At 45.0% G+C, this 17,501-nt stretch overlaps 1 protein-coding gene across 1 annotated transcript in view; it reads left to right on the top strand.

Annotated features, from left to right (window-relative positions):
* Positions 1-17,501, top strand: part of LOC134043491 (sodium- and chloride-dependent betaine transporter-like) — a 34,013-nt gene continuing 16,512 nt past the window's right edge. Inside the window, exons 1-7 of the mRNA XM_062491877.1 lie at positions 1-44; positions 5,561-5,757; positions 9,347-9,481; positions 10,795-10,935; positions 12,340-12,427; positions 13,999-14,131; positions 16,929-17,063. Coding sequence (XP_062347861.1) covers positions 1-44; positions 5,561-5,757; positions 9,347-9,481; positions 10,795-10,935; positions 12,340-12,427; positions 13,999-14,131; positions 16,929-17,063 — 873 coding nt within the window. The remainder of the gene's footprint in view (positions 45-5,560; positions 5,758-9,346; positions 9,482-10,794; positions 10,936-12,339; positions 12,428-13,998; positions 14,132-16,928; positions 17,064-17,501) is intronic.

Raw genomic sequence — 17,501 nt, 5'->3', positions numbered from 1 at the left:
ATGCGTCCCCAGGACTTTGGCCAAACAGCTCCAGCCATGGGTAGGTGGCTATCTGGGCTCCACTGGGGTCTCTGGCTGGTCTGTGTCTGTACCAGACCTATTGCTGGTGCTCTGTAAAAAGAATGGATGCTGCTGTGGCTGGCCCTTCTGCTGTGTTAGATACTAGATACAGCCAGACTATGGGCTGAGTGGAGGTCTTGATATTATCTAGTTTGATGCAAAGGCTAGTTTCTAGTCATATTTAGACACCATTTATGGACTTCATCAGTTCGTCTTGTTTTTTTTTCTAGGCTAGAGAAAGAAACCACCGCTGTGTCTCTGTAGCCTGGAGCAGGGATGGTGATCCATAGACACCAACAGAGATTGATTTGACCTTGGGTACAACAGCCTACATTGCTTTTAGCAAGAGATTTGCCACTGATCCTCAGGAAAGTCCAGCCACTGTGAGTGGCTTCAGAGGGTCCTGTCCAGCAGCAGAAGACAGAACAGGACCCATTCAGCACCCTCCTGCACTGGGGATGTGTGCTCTGAAGGGTGATGCTCTATAATCCCTGCATTTTGTATTGCAGATGTCTGTGCCATCAATGAACTCACTCATAAGGAACTCATGGCATTCCTTATCTCACTCTTTCTGGTGTCAGGAAGTAGCAAACTCACTGACTGCACAAGCATTGCTCTTATTTCACACTGGAGAAAACACAGGTAGGATCTGATTCTTGTAACAGCCTCCTGTGCCTCATGAACCTTGCTGAATAGACGCTTTGAGAATACCCTGCAGCCCACAGAACCTGGGAGCTAATTAGAAACTGTAAAGAAACCAACTAACTTTCAATTGCTTGAAATCAAAGGCATTTTAATTTTGATTGCTGTCGTGGAATTGATCAGTTTTTCTACATCTTTCCTTGCCTTTTTTTGTTATGCAGCTGGAGTGAGCCATTCTCCAGCAGCATTCCCGTTTGGAAGCAGCTGTCTCTGCTCATGTAGCTGCTCTTAGATTGCCTGGAAAGCACTTGCTTCCACTGCCAATATTTTCTTGTCTATCTTGATGACCGATTCCAGTAGCAGCCCCCATGCACTTATTTAACCGGGTTGGTTCCTTAAGCTGTACCTTGGCACTGCTGTTCCTCGCTGAGCCCTGATTTTCTGTCTTTGCTCTCACAGCCGCCCCCACCTCCTGCCATCAAAATGCAGCGCAGGATTTCAGCTGCCGACTAACTGCTGGCTCTGATTGCGCAACCAGAGAATTTTCTGTGTCCTCTTGCTCCTCCTTTTGTAACATAGCCCAGTCTTCTTGCTTCCTGATTCCTGTCTCCCCATCTTAAATGGCAGTTTATGTGCTTAGTTGCTGCTTGTTTCAAAATGAAACCAAGAAATATAAATGCAGTGCAACTGTCTGCGTTACCACCTGTGATTCTGCATTCTGCACTTCAAGCAGCACCTTTGGGTGTCCAAGGGAGCTTTAACATAAATGTCATCGGTTGCTTTTTAGAGACATTTCTGTCTGCTGTTCCCTCTGTTTCACCATTCCCTCTGGAGATTGTCCTCATCTCATTGGCCTTGTGATAAAACAGCAAAGGAGGTCAAAGGGAGGATGTTAACTTCCTAGCAGTAGGAACTCTTGTCTGACAGCAGTCGGGAACTGGCAGTAAGTTTGCAGGAAGAAAAACTTCAGGAGAATTGTTATTGGGTTCTTCCTCTGGTGCCAAAACTCCAGGTGGCTCCTCTCATCTTTCTTGTCTCGCTCTTGTTCCTTGCCTCACCTGAGCAACTTTGTAAAAGTCCTTTTTTTACCCTTGGAGAGGTTGAGATAGCACCATATTTTGCTTCAAATAACACTTTCTTTCTCCTTTTTTTTTTTTGTTACTGCCTCTCCCCTTCAGAGGAATCTTGTTTCCAAAGACAAAAAATGCTGTTCTCCTTCATATCTGCATTGTGTGTTCAACAAATCATAGGCAACTACTAAGTGACCACAGTGCTTCAGAGATGTTCTTGGTTTTCCTTGTCCTTTGTGGCCATACTTGAAGGATCCCATGGTGATAGGTGTGGGACAAACAGTCCAAACTTTGTGACCAAAGGGAGACTGTGTTGCCTCATTCAAATGTTCAAGAATGGAACTCGTCGCTCTGGGTCTATGGTCGCTTGCATGCTGCCTGCTCTCTTTCCAGGTCCTGCAGGAATCCAGGTGTATTCTTGTCCCAGCAGTAAATCTTTTAGGGAAAAAATGTGGCTATCTCCATGCACCAAGCCCAGTACCAAATACTGTACCATTTACTATGGAGCTGCATAGAGGGAGCTCTCTGTGGGACTATGATAGACTACAGATCATTTCTGGGAAGGGCAAAAAGCCACCCCCTCCAAGTGCTGATGGCTGAAAATACAGCAGAGCACCTCTACAAGAGACTGGTGAGGTCAGAGGGAGCTGAGGAGGGAAGGTGGTGGTGATGGTGGTTGAGAGGGTCCAGGGGAGGGGTAGACTCTGGGTTGCATCAAGATGGCATTTTAGCAGTTGGGAAAACTTTATGGCAGAGGAAAATAAAAGGCTGGAACTGGAGTAGTCATAGGATTTTTCTCCAAACTTTGGTGAAGGAACAGCAGAAAAAATGCAGGCAAGCAGTGAGGGGCACAGTCTTTGCAACCAAAGGAGGAGGAAAATGTTTGCCTGTTGAGGAGGATGTAACCCAGTAGGTGGCTGCAACTGCTGTGGGAGAACCAAATTGTTCCTAGCTGGAAGCAAGAAGTTATTTGAGTCCCCATCTGGCCTAAGAACATATAGAGCAGGGGCACAGTAGGATTAAATGTTCAGGAGAAGAGCAAGGCAGTGTATGAATAGGTTTTCTCATAGAAACAGCAGGAAAAGCAGAGAGGGAAGTAGTGGGTATGTGCAATGTGCATGGCTTTGTCTGGGAAAGGAGAAGTTGTGGTTCATGCCATGAATGGCCTGAACTTTGGGCATCAGTTTAATCCCCCATCTGTTCCCACTTGAAAAGGTTTGATTTCATAGCCAGCATGTTTTCCCCTTTTTTAAAATTGGGAAATGAATGCAGAACTGCTGTGTCTCCCTGCTGTTCTGTTTCTCCCAGCCACGTTCCTTATTGCAGCATCCCATCTTCTGTTCTTCACGTTTGCCTACTCAGGAGACAGAGGATAGGTAAAAAGTCCTTGTCCAGGTGTCCCTGAGGTGGAGGCTGGTGACAGGGTTGGGGGCTGGCACTCATACATTCCCTTCCCAGGGCTAGGTGAGAGGAGGTGATGCTCTGATTGTAACCTTTTCACCCATGTGTGAAACAGGTCTAGCAAAAATGAAATAAAAGCACAAATATTAGTAGAAATAGGCTGGCTCTTAGATCCACCTTACATTAAAAGAATAAAAACAAAGAATTATCTAGTCTTATGCCAGCTTCCTGGGACATCCTCAACAAACCCAGATTTAAACACTGCTGTACTTGATAATGTGCCTTGGACTGCAGCAAATTGGAATGTGCCAAGGACTGTGACAGATCAAACATGTTTCATTAAGTATGTGTTACTTTTTCTCTCACATTTGACAGTACGTGGAGCTCTGCTCCTCTCAGAGATGAGAAGGCTGTGCTGCAGCATTGGAATAAACTGATTAGCCAGCTGGCAGGCCTTGCTGCAGGCAGGCAGTAGGGAGAAAGGCCTTGCCTGGGCTTCAGAAGCTGAGAAATGACTGGCAGGAGGACCTGATAATTCCACCTCCCAGTCCAACCCAGTAGAAGGGCTAAGTGAAGGGGGGAAATCTGGGACTGGAAGGACTGCTGAGCTACTGGGGAATTGCAGAGCTGCAGCTGCAAGCCAGCATTTAGGGTGTGTGCCTTGATTCCTGGGTTCCACCACCTTCTTTAAACATGAGGTAATAGAGGTTTGTAGGAGCCTCTTACAGGGCTGATTCACCTTCACGCTCTCATGTAGATCCACAGGTGTCATAGCCCTTGGTGGTTTGGATCAGTGTAAGCCATACCAGTAAATAGGTGCTTTCCAACATATGGACCTTAAAGGGCAAGGGCTGGAGATAAAAGAGGTAACTTCCTCAGTGCTCTCGTGCATCTGCATTCAACACCAAAACTGGATGTGCCCACTGCAGTACTGCCCATATAAAGGCTCTTACTGGCAATAGTTCTAAAAACCTCTTGAATTTAACAGGGACCAGGACCTTTCTGACGTGTTTTTGAAGAGGAAGTTATATTAGCCTGGAGGATGATCTTCACCAGCTCCTGACTGCTCTTCTCTGTGGTTTATGTCCCCCTGATCTTGTTGCAGCTCCTCTTACACTGGTTGATGTCTCTCATGGGACTCAGTCCTCAGTTTAGCGTCCATGGAAATCTGCTGCTGTAGCAAACCAAATAGGATGAGCCCTTCAGGAAAGCAGATGGAGGAACAAAGCCGATTGTTGCCTAGGGCATTTAGAGAGCAATTGGTGTATTACACAGTGAGATCTGATTTCCCTTCTTTACTTGAATAACAGGCAGGAAACATGCCTCTGTCAAAGAACTACTTGTTCTGCTGTGAACATTCATTAGAAATTGTCTTTTCATACACAAGTATCTTCTTTGTCCCAGGGCCTGATTTATCCAGAAAGTTAGCATTTTGGAAATTATTTCCTTTACAGAAGTAAATGAGACAGTTTGATAATGGTGCTGTCTTGTGTGGGTAAGTGTAAGCATGTCCTACCAGCTCCTGCTCCCACTTCCTCCTTGCCTCATAGAAAACTACACTAAAACAAGTGCCAGTGTTCTTTGGCTGCTGGGACAGTTAGATGTCAGTGTCTACACTTGCTCTTATTTCCAGTTATGTCAGGTTTCCTGGTAGTCCCTACTCACCATGAGAAGACTCATACCTGGTGTTTATCCAGAGGGACATGAGAGACACCAGGCATAAGGAGGGAGGGAATAGCTTGCCATCATGGTCCTGGTGCACAGCATCAATAGAAGATTTGGTGATCCTGTAAGGTAAAGGACATCAAAGGTGATGAGGTCTTGCTCACCACTGAGCTGCTGACTGGGAGAGGTCCTTGGCCTGAGCTGCCTCCAGAGCCAAGAGAGAGAGCAAGTTTAAATAGTCTAGAGCAGATCCAGGGGCAGTGGAAATGTTGAGTGTTGTGAGTGATGCAGATTGTTGTCTCTGTTGCTCCCTGAAGATGGGGATGTTCCTTTAGGTGGCACAGAGGAGTGAGAGCTGTGCTATTAAAACTTACCAAATCATAAGCAAAATGAATTTGCAAGTTGGTACAAAAGATCAAAACCCTGATTTCTTTTCAGTCCCAGCTGGTGGGAATGGAAACAGAGATGCTGCTGCTTTGGAGAGACTTGCTTCCAGTGTATTTTTCTAATCTCAACAAGGGAATGTGTATCCCTTGCTAAAGCAAATCACTTCTAGAAAGGCCAACTTCTTCTCAGTAATACCGCCACTTAGATGCACCTAAATTTACATACTGTTACTGGGAACACATCTTATTGTGGTGTCTGGTCCCTTCACTCCTCTTTCCACAAGTGTGTCCTGCAGCAGCTCCCTACATCCCATGCTCTCCTCTTCTGTCCCACAGAGTCATGACACGAGCCATATCCAAAGAAGGAGAACCCAATGGGACCACCACATCTCCTGAAGAGATAGAAATGGAGGAAATGGAAGAGAGAGGCCAGTGGCGGAACAAAATGGAGTTTATGCTGTCTGTGGCTGGGGAGATCATTGGCCTGGGTAATGTGTGGAGGTTCCCATACCTCTGCTACAAGAATGGTGGTGGTGAGTTCACAGCACACATTCTGTTTTCTAGATCTGTAGGTATGATGAGAGACGTGAACATGCCTAGACCCATTTCTCCTATGCTTGTGTGCCCTAAGGGACTCCCTTATTCGCTCTTTCAACAAGTTAGTTCCTGCTGAAACCAGAAGGAATAAAAACTCAGGGGTGGATCCAGCTCCCCAGTGGGTACTCTTTCTTAAAACTGCATTCTCAAATCTGGACTCCTAAAAGATTGAACCCTCGTAGCAACTTAAAGCTCTTGAGCAGGTCAAGAAATTACTGGTCTTTGGAAAATATCAGATGCTGTGAGTGGTCAAAAAGCCAACATCAGTCTCCTCCTACATATTTCCCTTTTCCTACTCCTGGTGTCAAATCCATCCTTTTCAGGCCCTTGTTACAGAGGTGGAAATGCTTAGATAGTGCTGGTATATTTTGCTGATAGCCTAGCCAAGGCCTGATACCCTCTAGAAGAGACTTCTGCCTCTTCTCCTGGAGCAATTCTCATAGTGATCAAACCACTACTAGGGAAATTTGTCCCTAAAAAAAGGTTCATTCATCTTCCCTTTTGTTTCTTTGCATGATTCTCCTTTTCTCTTGCAGTAACACTGAAATAAGATCATTACACAGTTAAAAGTAAAAAATTCTCATAACAATAAAATTAAACGTAAGGGAATAATTGACTGTTACTAACTTTTCTCAGTGAATAAAAATCTAACTGTATAAAAGAAAAGGAGGAATAACAAATTACATGTCAAATACTGCAATAACTTCCCTTTTGTTCTTGTTCTCTAAAAAACACCTTGAAATAATGGTCTGGGACTTGCTTTGCGCTCCCCCATTTTGAGCTTCCTTTCTCTGCAGCATTTCTTTTCCAAAGTGCTGTGAACTTTCATCAATAGCTAAGTGGTTCCACTGTAATTTTTCCCCAGGACTTCCAAATTCCTGTTCTCTGTGCTTTTGCTGAAGTTTATCCAAATTAAAGAGACAATAAAATATGTCCTCAAAACCAAAGAAGGGTGGGGTAAGAAATGGTTAAAGAAAATGGAATTGAGTTTTTCTTAAACCTGGGATAATTTTTTAGCAGATCCTCCAGTCTCCTCCAATATTATGATAGGAGACACCAAGAGCAGATGGGCACAGGTTAGGAAACACTGGAGGTGTATCTGATTGAACAGCCCATTCTGCAGAGATGCTTTGAGAGAGGAGTCATGGGTTTTGCATGGAAAATTTCTCCCTGAGCTCAGATGAAATCTTTGCATGGCTTGTGTCTGTGGTACCCGGTTCAGCAGTCCTTGCAATTTGTATGCTAATTACCGTAAGTGAAAAGACTACTTTTGTTCTCTGTAAATATCGATCGAGTAACATTTTTCTTTTTAATTAAATTGCTCTGGAATATCTAAAGCTGTGATTCAGAGGGTAACCAGGCTAGGCTTGGGAAAGCTTAGGATGGAAGAGACCTTCCCTCACAGCTCCACACATTGCCTTTGCAGAGAGTATGCTGCTGCTGTAGAAGGTACTTTTCTCTCTCCAGGGCTCTCAGGAGCCAGAATACAGGCAGCAGGACAAGGCAGTATCTTTTCCCATGACACTCAAAGATATTCTTACCATTGGAAAAGTTATTGAAATTTCAAAAAAAGGTATTTTCCACCTATAAATGCTGCATCCCTGTCTCACCCTTACCCCCCAAACTTCAGACTGCTGTCCTGTCACTTTTATCCACCTTTGGATGTATTGAAATGGTTTTACAGCTATGAAGACAGATGCCATAAAAACAGTAGTGCTAATTTTCTGTAAAGCAACCACCTGCAACCTTATCTATTGCTGCACTGTCAAATTTGATCTAATTGCTCAACATCCTGAACTTATTATTGACTCATAAGGAAAGAGGGTTTGTTTCTAGGGGCACCACTCAAGGCTGAGTCTCCTTCAGTGGAGCAGCAAATTGAGGAGGGGATCACAGCTGAAGTTTCAGTTGGTAACTGCTGTGGGACAGTTAATAGAGATGAGACAGTAGAGGTGCAAGAAAACCATTGTTCCTCAGAGACCAAAATGGGACAACCTCTGGGACAAATTATATCAGAGGAGAGGGTCTGGCATCTGCTGAAATGCTCATCTGTGTGCAGGATAGTAAAGCTGTCTTACAGATTTGGCATAGATGTCTTGGAGCACCAAAAGCAGCAGCTGCCTCTAGTTGAGGGTCTTCAGTTCTCATTCTCTACCCCACAAACGTGGACTGACCCTGAGAACCAGCCTCATTCCCTCTGGCCCCAGGTCTCCTGCAGCTACACACAGCTGCGTTTAGGGGAAACTTGGATGTTCTTTGTTATTGTAACATTGTTGGCTTAAAAACAAGGGCAAGTGTTCCTAGTTGCTCTTTGTTACTGGAAGGAATGTCAGTGTGGATGCCTGTGCTGGCAGGGGAGGAGAGGGCCTGGGAGGGACAGTGGCTGAGAAAGGCACCCTAATCTTTGTTGCAAGCAGCTGAAATGCTCTCCAGGCACTGGCAAGAGAGGTGTTTCTGACCAAATGTTCATTGTATGGAGTGGCAAGACCGCCACAGTTGTTTCAGCGAGGAAGGCAGTCGCCTTATCTTGTTTGGAGGGCAGCAGAAATGTGAAAATCTACACTAAGGATGTGGAGAAAGAGTGAAGCCAATGTGAAAATGAGATCTCAGGAGCAGTTTTGAGCAGACTTGAGAGTGTATTTGATGTTTTGGTTTGGCAACATAACTGAAAAGGTGCAGAAAAAGTTTCAGACATCTGAACAGAACATTAAACCATTTTTTCAGGGCATTAAAATTTTTTGTTCTTATTTCTGTTTGTCTTTTCTTATGCTTAGTTTATGTTGGTCATTGTTTCTGGGACAAAGCCTTGCTCTTTCTCTCCTGCCTTTTCCATTTTGACAAGGGTTAATCTGAGGGCCATTTCAGGTTGATTTCTCTTTGGACATTTCTCTGCATTTTAGCAAAAAATGGATTTTGATGGTAGAAGTTAAACTTCTTCATTTTGAAAATACTGGAAAGATATTCTTCCCCTATTTCCATTCTTCTGGTCCAATCTGCTTTCCAAATTTGACGTGAAATATGTCTCAAGTAAATTTATATCCTGGCAAATTTATTACTTACCAAGAAGTGTCACCAGCCTCCAGGTTTGTATCCTCTGGGCAAGTGGGAGTTTTGCTGTGACTCTCATGAAAGGCAGAACAAATGTGGTTATGTGAAACAGGGGCTAATTTTGTTCACCCCATTCCTGCTGAAAGCTGGAATGAGGTCAGAAGCATGAAGTAGGGAGAACTTCTTCACCACTATCTTTTCTTAGCTCCTTGCCTCTCTACTCCATACCTCTAGGTTTTGGCCCATGCCAAATGCAGAAGTAATGCAGTAGCACAAGACAGACCACCCTTGTATTTTTTTCTGAGAAATTATGGTGGTAGAGACCTTGTTTCTTTAGCAGACGTTGCACAGTTAGTTCAGAGAAATATTTATGTTTATGTAGCTGATTTCAGATGTGGTCCCAGGTACCTGGCAAGAGGTTTTAAGGATAAGGTTTTCGAAGAGGTTTCTGAGGCAGCATTTTACCCCTCTCTGCAGGAGCCTTCCTCATCCCTTACCTCATCTTCCTTTTCACCTGTGGGATCCCCCTGTTCTTCCTGGAGACGGCGCTGGGGCAGTACACAAGCCAGGGAGGGGTGACTGCCTGGAGAAAGATCTGTCCCATCTTTGAAGGTCAGTCAAGTTACAGTATTTACTGGCAACACTTTCTAACAATTAGTGACCCACATCCTTTCTTTTGAATTACCGTTATTCTTTTTTCTTTTCTTTCTCCTTTATTCTCCCTCCCTTCCTCTTTCTCCCAGCCCTGTTATTCCTCCTGCTGCCTGCTGTGAGTGCAGAGGCAGTTCCCTCTCAGTGTGAGTGTGTCATGCTAGTCCAGGTGAACCATGGTCTCTGCTTTGAGGAGCTCAGAGCCTGGGAAAGAGGAGAAGCAGGGTGGCCAGCTTGAAGGAGGAGATGGAAGTATCAATGTACAAACACCTGTGTGTAGTCCAGGACAAATAGTAAGGGGAGAAGAGACTGAGGAAGTCTGTCTGGTTTATTGTGTTTTCCTTGCCCACTTCCATGCCCAGGGCTGCTGTGGCAGCATTTGCAGGCAGGTGTCCTGCAAACTGGGGGAATCAGACTGTGTGCACTGGGTTTGAGAGCCCAGAGATGGGGTGGAGTTGAGGTTAAGCTACAGGGATAAGAGCCAGGACTTCTGGGGCACGGGGAATGTTGTTTAATGGGATTAATATATTCATGAATGTAAGTTCCTCAATTCTCCTGTCCAGAGCAGAGATTATTAACCATGTTTTGCAGATGGAGATACCTGTGCTCAGGCATAGTGGAGCCTGGTTACTTTGCTTGAGCATGGGCATGCCATGCTATTTGAAACTCCCTGGGGAGTCTGGGGCCTCCTGTGCTGGAAACCCCTGTGCTCAGGTGCAGGCCTGGAGCTGGACAGCAGGGGCATCTCAGAGGTCACTGATAACCAGTTTTAAATAAATGAATTGGGCCTTTCTGGTCTGATTACTGTTCTGAAGTCTCAGTTAGCAGTGGGCATAAGCAAGATCCAAGACCAAAGCTGAGCATGGTGTACATCAGCTGTAAGAATGCTTTTTGGCTGACTCTTTCCAGAAGTAAGAGACTCAACTACATTTCTTTTTTTCAAAGGCTAGAGCTGTATTCTTCTGAAGAAGAGGCACTATGATGCTGTGGCATGGTAGCCATCAGAAAAAAAAATTAAAATCATTGAAAGGTTTTCTGGCTGTTTCACCACAGACCTGTCTAGAGTTACCAACAGGGTTTCTTGTCTGTGAGCACAGTCACAAAATCCTTCCTCTTTCCCTTAGGTAGTTCTTGCAGTATTGTCTGGAGAGCCATGTTGTTGGTGTTGAATCCTTCTTACCACAGTGTGACCTGTGTCTTTGTTTGGGGTTAAGCCTCATGTGTTGGGACTTGGTTGCCAGTCCCATCCTTACCTCCTTTGCTTTTCTTCACAGGAATTGGATATGCCTCTCAAGTCATTGTGGGATATCTGAATATCTACTACATCATCATCCTGTCCTGGGCACTCTTCTACCTGTTCAGCTCCTTCACTTCAGTGCTACCATGGGCCAGCTGCAATAACCCCTGGAACTCAGGTATACCTTCCCTTGGTCAGGTTCTAGCTTCTTTCCAATTCTCAGAAATTATTTGGGTTTTGTTGAAAATACTTATTTTTTTTTTGTTTGGACAAGAAGCTCTCATGGGCCACCATGTGATGTCACCAAAAATAGGCATTTTCTGGCAGGCACAAGAGGTAGATGGTAGTTTTCAATCCAATCTAGATCCCTCCTCATGTGACAGGAGCTTTTTATTAGCACTGGTGCAACAGTTTATCTTGCAGTTTCCTTACTCTATCCCATTCCTGCGGAGTTACTGGGGCAGTTGCTGCCGGTGCCTGAACAGTTTCGTCTGTGCACTCAGCTTTTGGGTAAGCCAGGCCAAGCCTGCTCTGTAGGATCTTGCCAGTTCAGGTCTCCCAATGAGGGATCCAGTAGCACAAAACTCTAAGGGTGCTGTTTTCCTGATTAAGTGCATCCATACACCCTCTATACCATTATATTCACCAGGGGTCTCATCACTTCATGCTCATAGTTCACTTAAACACTGCACTGCAGAGAAGACCTGGCTTTGGGTTTACTCAGGGTGCTTGGGCTGAGCCTGGGAAGATGGCGTAGATGTGAAGTAATGCTCATGAATGTCCTTGTCAGGACTTTTTTAACATGTTGAACAGGTTGTTTTGCTTGGTAGCAGCTTGGTTCCCTCCCTTTTTCTCTTGCATCAGATGATTAATTTCTGCAATTAAATTTCTCTACCATGTGGGCCTTTCAGTCACAGCTCCCTCTGCCCTTTCATCCCAGCAGAAGTAACCAACCTTCTAAAGAGCTGATCCAACTCCTTCAGCTCCCACAGAATGGGTTTGTTTCTAAAGAAAAACACCTATGTTCTCTTAACAGAGAGAAGCTTCCCAGCAACAGCTGGATTTCCTTGTTTTTCCAGTGATTTGTCTTTTGCTTGCAAAATGCAAGATGAGGTTCATTTGAATGTGTGGCATCTCCTCTGTTTTCAGTTATTTCACATTTTGTAACGGGGTTGGGGATGGCAAAGGAGAACATGAAGGCTTCTGTGGTGTGTGCATGCATGTGTGGACAGGGAATGGTGCATGATGTGGAAAGAGAATCGGATTTTCTATCCTGACTACTCATAGTCACTATCCCTTGATAAGCTATATTTTGCATTCATCTGTTTTCAATTTGGCAAGGAGTTGTTCTCTCCTTCCCTTCTTCCCTTCCTGAAGCCCCTCTGATGACCGCAGGATTGGGATTCATACCAGAGAGCCAGAGTTTAATGAGATGCAAAAATTCAATGAGATACTCTATAGCACAAGATGAAGGATCTGTGTGCTGCCAGAGGGAGGGTTAGGGTCCAGAGGGGAAGGAACATCCCTCATGGAGGAGCCTTAGAGAATTTTTCACCTCATCAGCTTCCTTTTCTTTTGGTAGATCTCTGTGTGGACATTCTGAATAGATCCAGCCTGGACAACAGGACCTTGCCTTCGAACACCACCTCCTCAATGATTGAATTTTGGGAGTATGTGATTGCTTTCCCCCTGTTTAGGCTCTCTCTCATCCAAAGGCTCCAGCTGCAGGACTCCCTGGGTGGGGGCTGTGCGTCTGTAGGAGCAAGTGAGGTGCCATGTGTCAGATCTGAACACAGGGAGCACAAGGAGTTGCCAAGGAGATGGGCACAGAGCCCAGGGTGTGAGTACTGGGCACACCCCAAAGGCAGCTCATGGTGTGCCTGCCCAGGGGTGCTCATGTGCACCTTGAGGGTGTGTTCCCTTTCTGGCACTGAGGTGCCTGGGTGAGTGTAGCCACTGAAAGAGGCACCAAAAGCAGGTAAGGGCTTGCTGCAAGCAGGGGTACATGTGCTGGGTGTTGCAGGTTGGCAGGGAAGCATGAGAGGCCAAGGCAGACTGAACAGTCCTCCACAGTGAAACACAAAGGGGAAAAACTGTCTTTTGTCTTCTTTTGGCCCTGCTTGCTGTCTAAGGGAAGTTTTCCATCAGGCTGCTCAGGATCATTCCTGGAGAGCAGGGATCTGAGATGCATGCATGAGACACTGGAGAAGAATTTAAGGAAGGTAGAAAATTTAGAGGAATTTGGATCTGGAGGCACTAAAACACAGTCTGAGGGGTCTTGCAGCAGGCCAGACAGTGTCTCAGACAGGGTCATCAGTGCAGCCTGGAGAGGCTGAAATGACTGCTGGTGCCACCCTACCACTCCACATGCTACAGAGGAAAGTCTTATAAAGAAGAGGGATGTCAAGGACTCAGCTTTGGCAGTTTGATTTGGGTTTTTTTCCCCATTTCTGTCTCCTAAAGTAGCTTTGAAAGGGTTGACCGTCCTTTGTCTGTTGCTGCTGCCACAGGGCACATAGAAGATGATATGTGCCCATGGTTGCAGAAAGAGTTTGTGCAGTTCTGGGCCCCCTCTCCTGCCCTGCTCCTTACACATACTGTTTAGTGAGACCTGAGACCCCTCTGAAACAGTTGTTTGGGTTTTCTGTTAAGAGGGCAAGGGGATACTGAGGGAAGTGGTTTTGAGCAGAATTTGCAGAGGAGTTCTAAGTGTGGTCTTGGGCTTCTGAGAATTGCACAAACCGCAATACTGAGTTCTTGTGTGGCCTACCTTCATGATGGTGAATCTCCAAGGAAGGAGGCTGAGGGAAGGGCATGGGGATCATAAAGATAATTTATGCTTATATATAGGGTGTCTGTAGCATATGGGGAGGAAGAATGGTGACCATGGGTTGATAGTGGGTTTGGTGTCCTGCTTTGGATTGAGTTGTCTCTGCTGGGGAGCTGCCAGGCTCAGAGAGCAATGGGGAGCAGGTGTTGATTTTGTGTAGTGTGGGTCTGATGGGCATGGCACCGTGGGTTTGGAGAGTGGGAGGGTTTGGGTCAGCTACAGGACATGGTGGAGCAGAGAAGAGTAGAGGGCAGCTTTAGGCAGAGTTGGGACAATTTGCATGGCTGGGAGCCCTGGGCAGATGTGTTGTAGATAGTTAAGTCTTTGGATAGGATAATATGGGAAAGGTCTGTATGGGTGAGTGGGGTCTGGAGTGTTAATACTTCTCTCCCTGTCCCTGGACACTGGCAGGAAGCGAGTCCTGGGGCTCACGGATGGTATTCACAAACTGGGCACTGTGCGCTGGGAGCTGGCTCTGTGTCTCCTGCTGGCGTGGATCATCTGCTACTTCTGCATCTGGAAAGGGGTCAAGTCCACAGGCAAAGTAGGAACGGAGATTATCCTCCTATAAGCCTCCTTGTACCCGTCTTATATTTCTTCCCCAATCTCTTTTCCTTTTTCATGAAGTAGAGGCAGGAGACACAGCACCAAAGTGAAACCTAAAACCTGTTGAGGCCGTACTGATATACATCAGTTGTGTTTGAACCGTAAGAGGAAGAATAAGTGAGTGGGTCCATCAAGGAGGGGAGAATGGGGAAAGAATTGGGAACTTAGGGGAGTTTTGAGTCACATTTTCACTTGCAGATACCCACAGTGGCTGATGGATTCTCCTCAAGTGGCCTTGGGAATCATCCACTCACAGTGTGTTGTCCTGCTGTGGCTTAAGGGTGTTTTCAACAAGATCCTATGCAATGGCAGACTTCCCTTCCCTGGCAATAATTAAACACTTGAGCAAAACAAACAAGCTGCTGCCTGTAACCAGCTCAGAAAATAGATAATGAATCTCTCTTGCGTCTTTATCCTGCAAAACACTTGGGGAGAAGTGTCCTTGTTCTGTCTTTTGTGCTCTTTCTGAATCTGGAGGTTTTTGGTCAGTTGGTCACTTCCTGCATTTTGCTAATAAGGCTGGAGCCAATGCTTCCTCCTGATGTTTATCCTGTAGAGCAGATGGACTGGTTTTCCTTTTGGAGTGAATGAGTGATTGATGCCTTGGGCTGGGTATTAGGGACACAGCCATGGCCTTGACTTGCTCAGGACGTCTTTCTTTCCTGGAGCTGCAATGAGATGGGTGGATCATTAGTGATGACTGATGATTAACGATTAGTCTTGTGGGTGTCCAGGGGATGTCCCAATAGCAAAGGGAGGGAACCAATTTCTGAAACAGATTTCTTCCTTCCAATCACTGTCTCTACTCTTCAGAAGTGTTCTCTTTCATACCTGACACCTGTGTTTCAGTGTCAAATCCCACCTGCTAACTTAAAACTGCCCTGGACACCCATTATAACAGAATGAAATAACAGCTTGCTCCCCGACTAGATTTTTCCCAGTTCTTGCTGGTGCTGACTTGTTGTCCACCATTTCTGAAGGAAGGAGAGCCAGACTCCACCTTTATGGGGAGAGGGGATAGATGGATGATCTGCGTTTTAAACCTTGAATCTCTGATGCCCCCTAATTTGAATACCACAGCACCATCTTCACAACAGTTTGGTTCTGAGAGGCTGTGTGATCTTCATGGAAGAGTAATTGAGTCACCTGAGGTTCTCTTTAGCTCTCAGCCTTCTCCCCTGAGTCTTTCCTTTTTTTTTAAATTCAACCTGCACAGGAAGAAAGCTAAAGTAGGCTGATTTAGCTGAATTGGTCTGGCAAAACCAGACCAGAAAGTGAGAGAAAATAGTGACTACATATAGTAAATGGAATGGTCTTCCTGAGACTATGGAAGATTTTTCCATCACAATTTTTACGGCACAGAGCTATTGGCTATTTACCAGCTAGGTGTTATGGACACTGTGAAACAATAAGAGAGGAGTTTTCTGTCCCCAAATATACTACAAGTCAAACAGGCCAGTTCTCTGCAGGCAGTAACTTTGAGTATTGCAGGCACACTGTCAAAAAATTCAACTGCTTCCCTCTTTTTCTTTGCTGACAATATACTAAGACAAGACTTAGGAAAGACCCAAGAATTTGGAGTAGGTGCATAATTTTGTTCAACAGCTCCAGCTTAAACAGGAGGTTGTGCTTGCCTGAGAAGCTGCTCTAATCACATAACCCTGACAGATCCTTATGTTTCTGCTTCTGTGAATTAAGGAATCAAAATTTAAAGAAACCATAGTGACCTCAGGACAATAATTTCCAATAACTCCATAAAGACTAATTTTCTTTTAAAAGTCTTTTTCTTTTATTAATTTTGCCCTATGTTTCTCTTCCTTATGCATTCAGCTGTTGTGCATAAATGTTCCTTAAAAGTGATTTCTGAAGTTAGATTTTAATACTTGTGCCCAAAGGAGTGCTATTATCATTCAATCAGGGAACAGCAAAAGTACCATGTACTGTGACTTATTTGACCAATTATCACTAAGCACAAAAGAATGTCATTTCAGGCCCATCACTATGAATCCATGCAGTAAACAAGCCTCCACATTACTTAGATGAATTTTAGTAATGAATAAATTTTAGGAAGTTTCAACTTGCTCACAAATATTTTGCAAATGGAAAAAAAAATGTTTTATTAGATAAATGGTTTGGAGACTATTAATTCTACTGTAATATTTATTTATGTCACACATAAAAAGAAGTAAAAATAGGTATTACAAAAATAATGGTCTATATTTTCATTAAAGGCTTTGAGTTGCACCCATTTTTTACCTGTGAGCTCAGAGGCATTGAAGGGATGAGAGTGACTCATGAGCACTTCTAGAAATGAGACCCCTCATAGGTGTCTCAAATTTGACATCAAAAGTTGGTATTTCATTTGGAAAGCTCTTGCTGTGCATAGGATCATTTTAGTAACTCATTAAAACTCAGTGACAGGAACAGATCTGGGTTTCTTCTGCAGCTCTAGAAAGATGAAGGGAACAGCTGGAGAGCAGAGAAATTACACTGACTGGAAAGAGAAAACAAAGCAGAGCAAGCAGTGGCAGAGTCTTGGATGAAGAACAAAACGCAGATTAACTAAATCACCAGCAAGATGTAACCTTGATTAATTTCCTTCCCACCTCTCTTCTATGTTAGCAGCAGCCACAGCCAGCCGCATAGTGAGGGAGATTTTCTGGGGTGGGGGCCTGCAGATGAGATGAGATGAAGTGATGCCTGCCCCCTCTCTCCTCATTTCCCTGCCCCTGCAGGTCGTTTACTTCACTGCCACCTTCCCATATGTGATGCTCCTCATCCTGCTGGTTCGAGGGGTGATGCTGCCAGGGGCTGCTGAGGGGATCATCTTCTACCTGAAGCCAGACATCTCCAGGCTGGCAGATCCACAGGTGAGGGCTGGTGTCAGGGAAATGCTGGCCACAAGAATGTTCTCAGTGCTCTGGCCGTTGGAGCTGACCATCTAGCTGTCATCTATGGAAGGAGGTCAGGGAACCAGGATCTTTAAAACTTCTGAGAGGAGTCTAGTCCCTCTACACAGAGCATCCTTTTTACTTGTGCTCTGCAGCACGTGGGTATATTCCACTCATGGGCTCAGCAAAATCAGAAGTGTATATAAAATATTTAGCATGTGATGGATAGTTTTTCTGGCTGTTAAATGCAGATAATTAAGGGAGGGGTTATATAACCTATTACTTTTTAATTTTTTTTCTTGCCTGGTTAGCACTTTTGCTCCATCAGGGTCCTCTCAGGACATGTGGGGTCCCTGTGCTTGCAGAGGCCAAAGGCATGCACATAACGTGGGCCGTGACCAGCTGGGTTCCCTTTAC

This window comes from Cinclus cinclus, chromosome 4 (assembly GCF_963662255.1).
Source record: "Cinclus cinclus chromosome 4, bCinCin1.1, whole genome shotgun sequence".
Lineage (NCBI taxonomy): Eukaryota > Metazoa > Chordata > Aves > Passeriformes > Cinclidae > Cinclus > Cinclus cinclus.
This window is presented reverse-complemented; position numbering and strand designations above follow the sequence as displayed.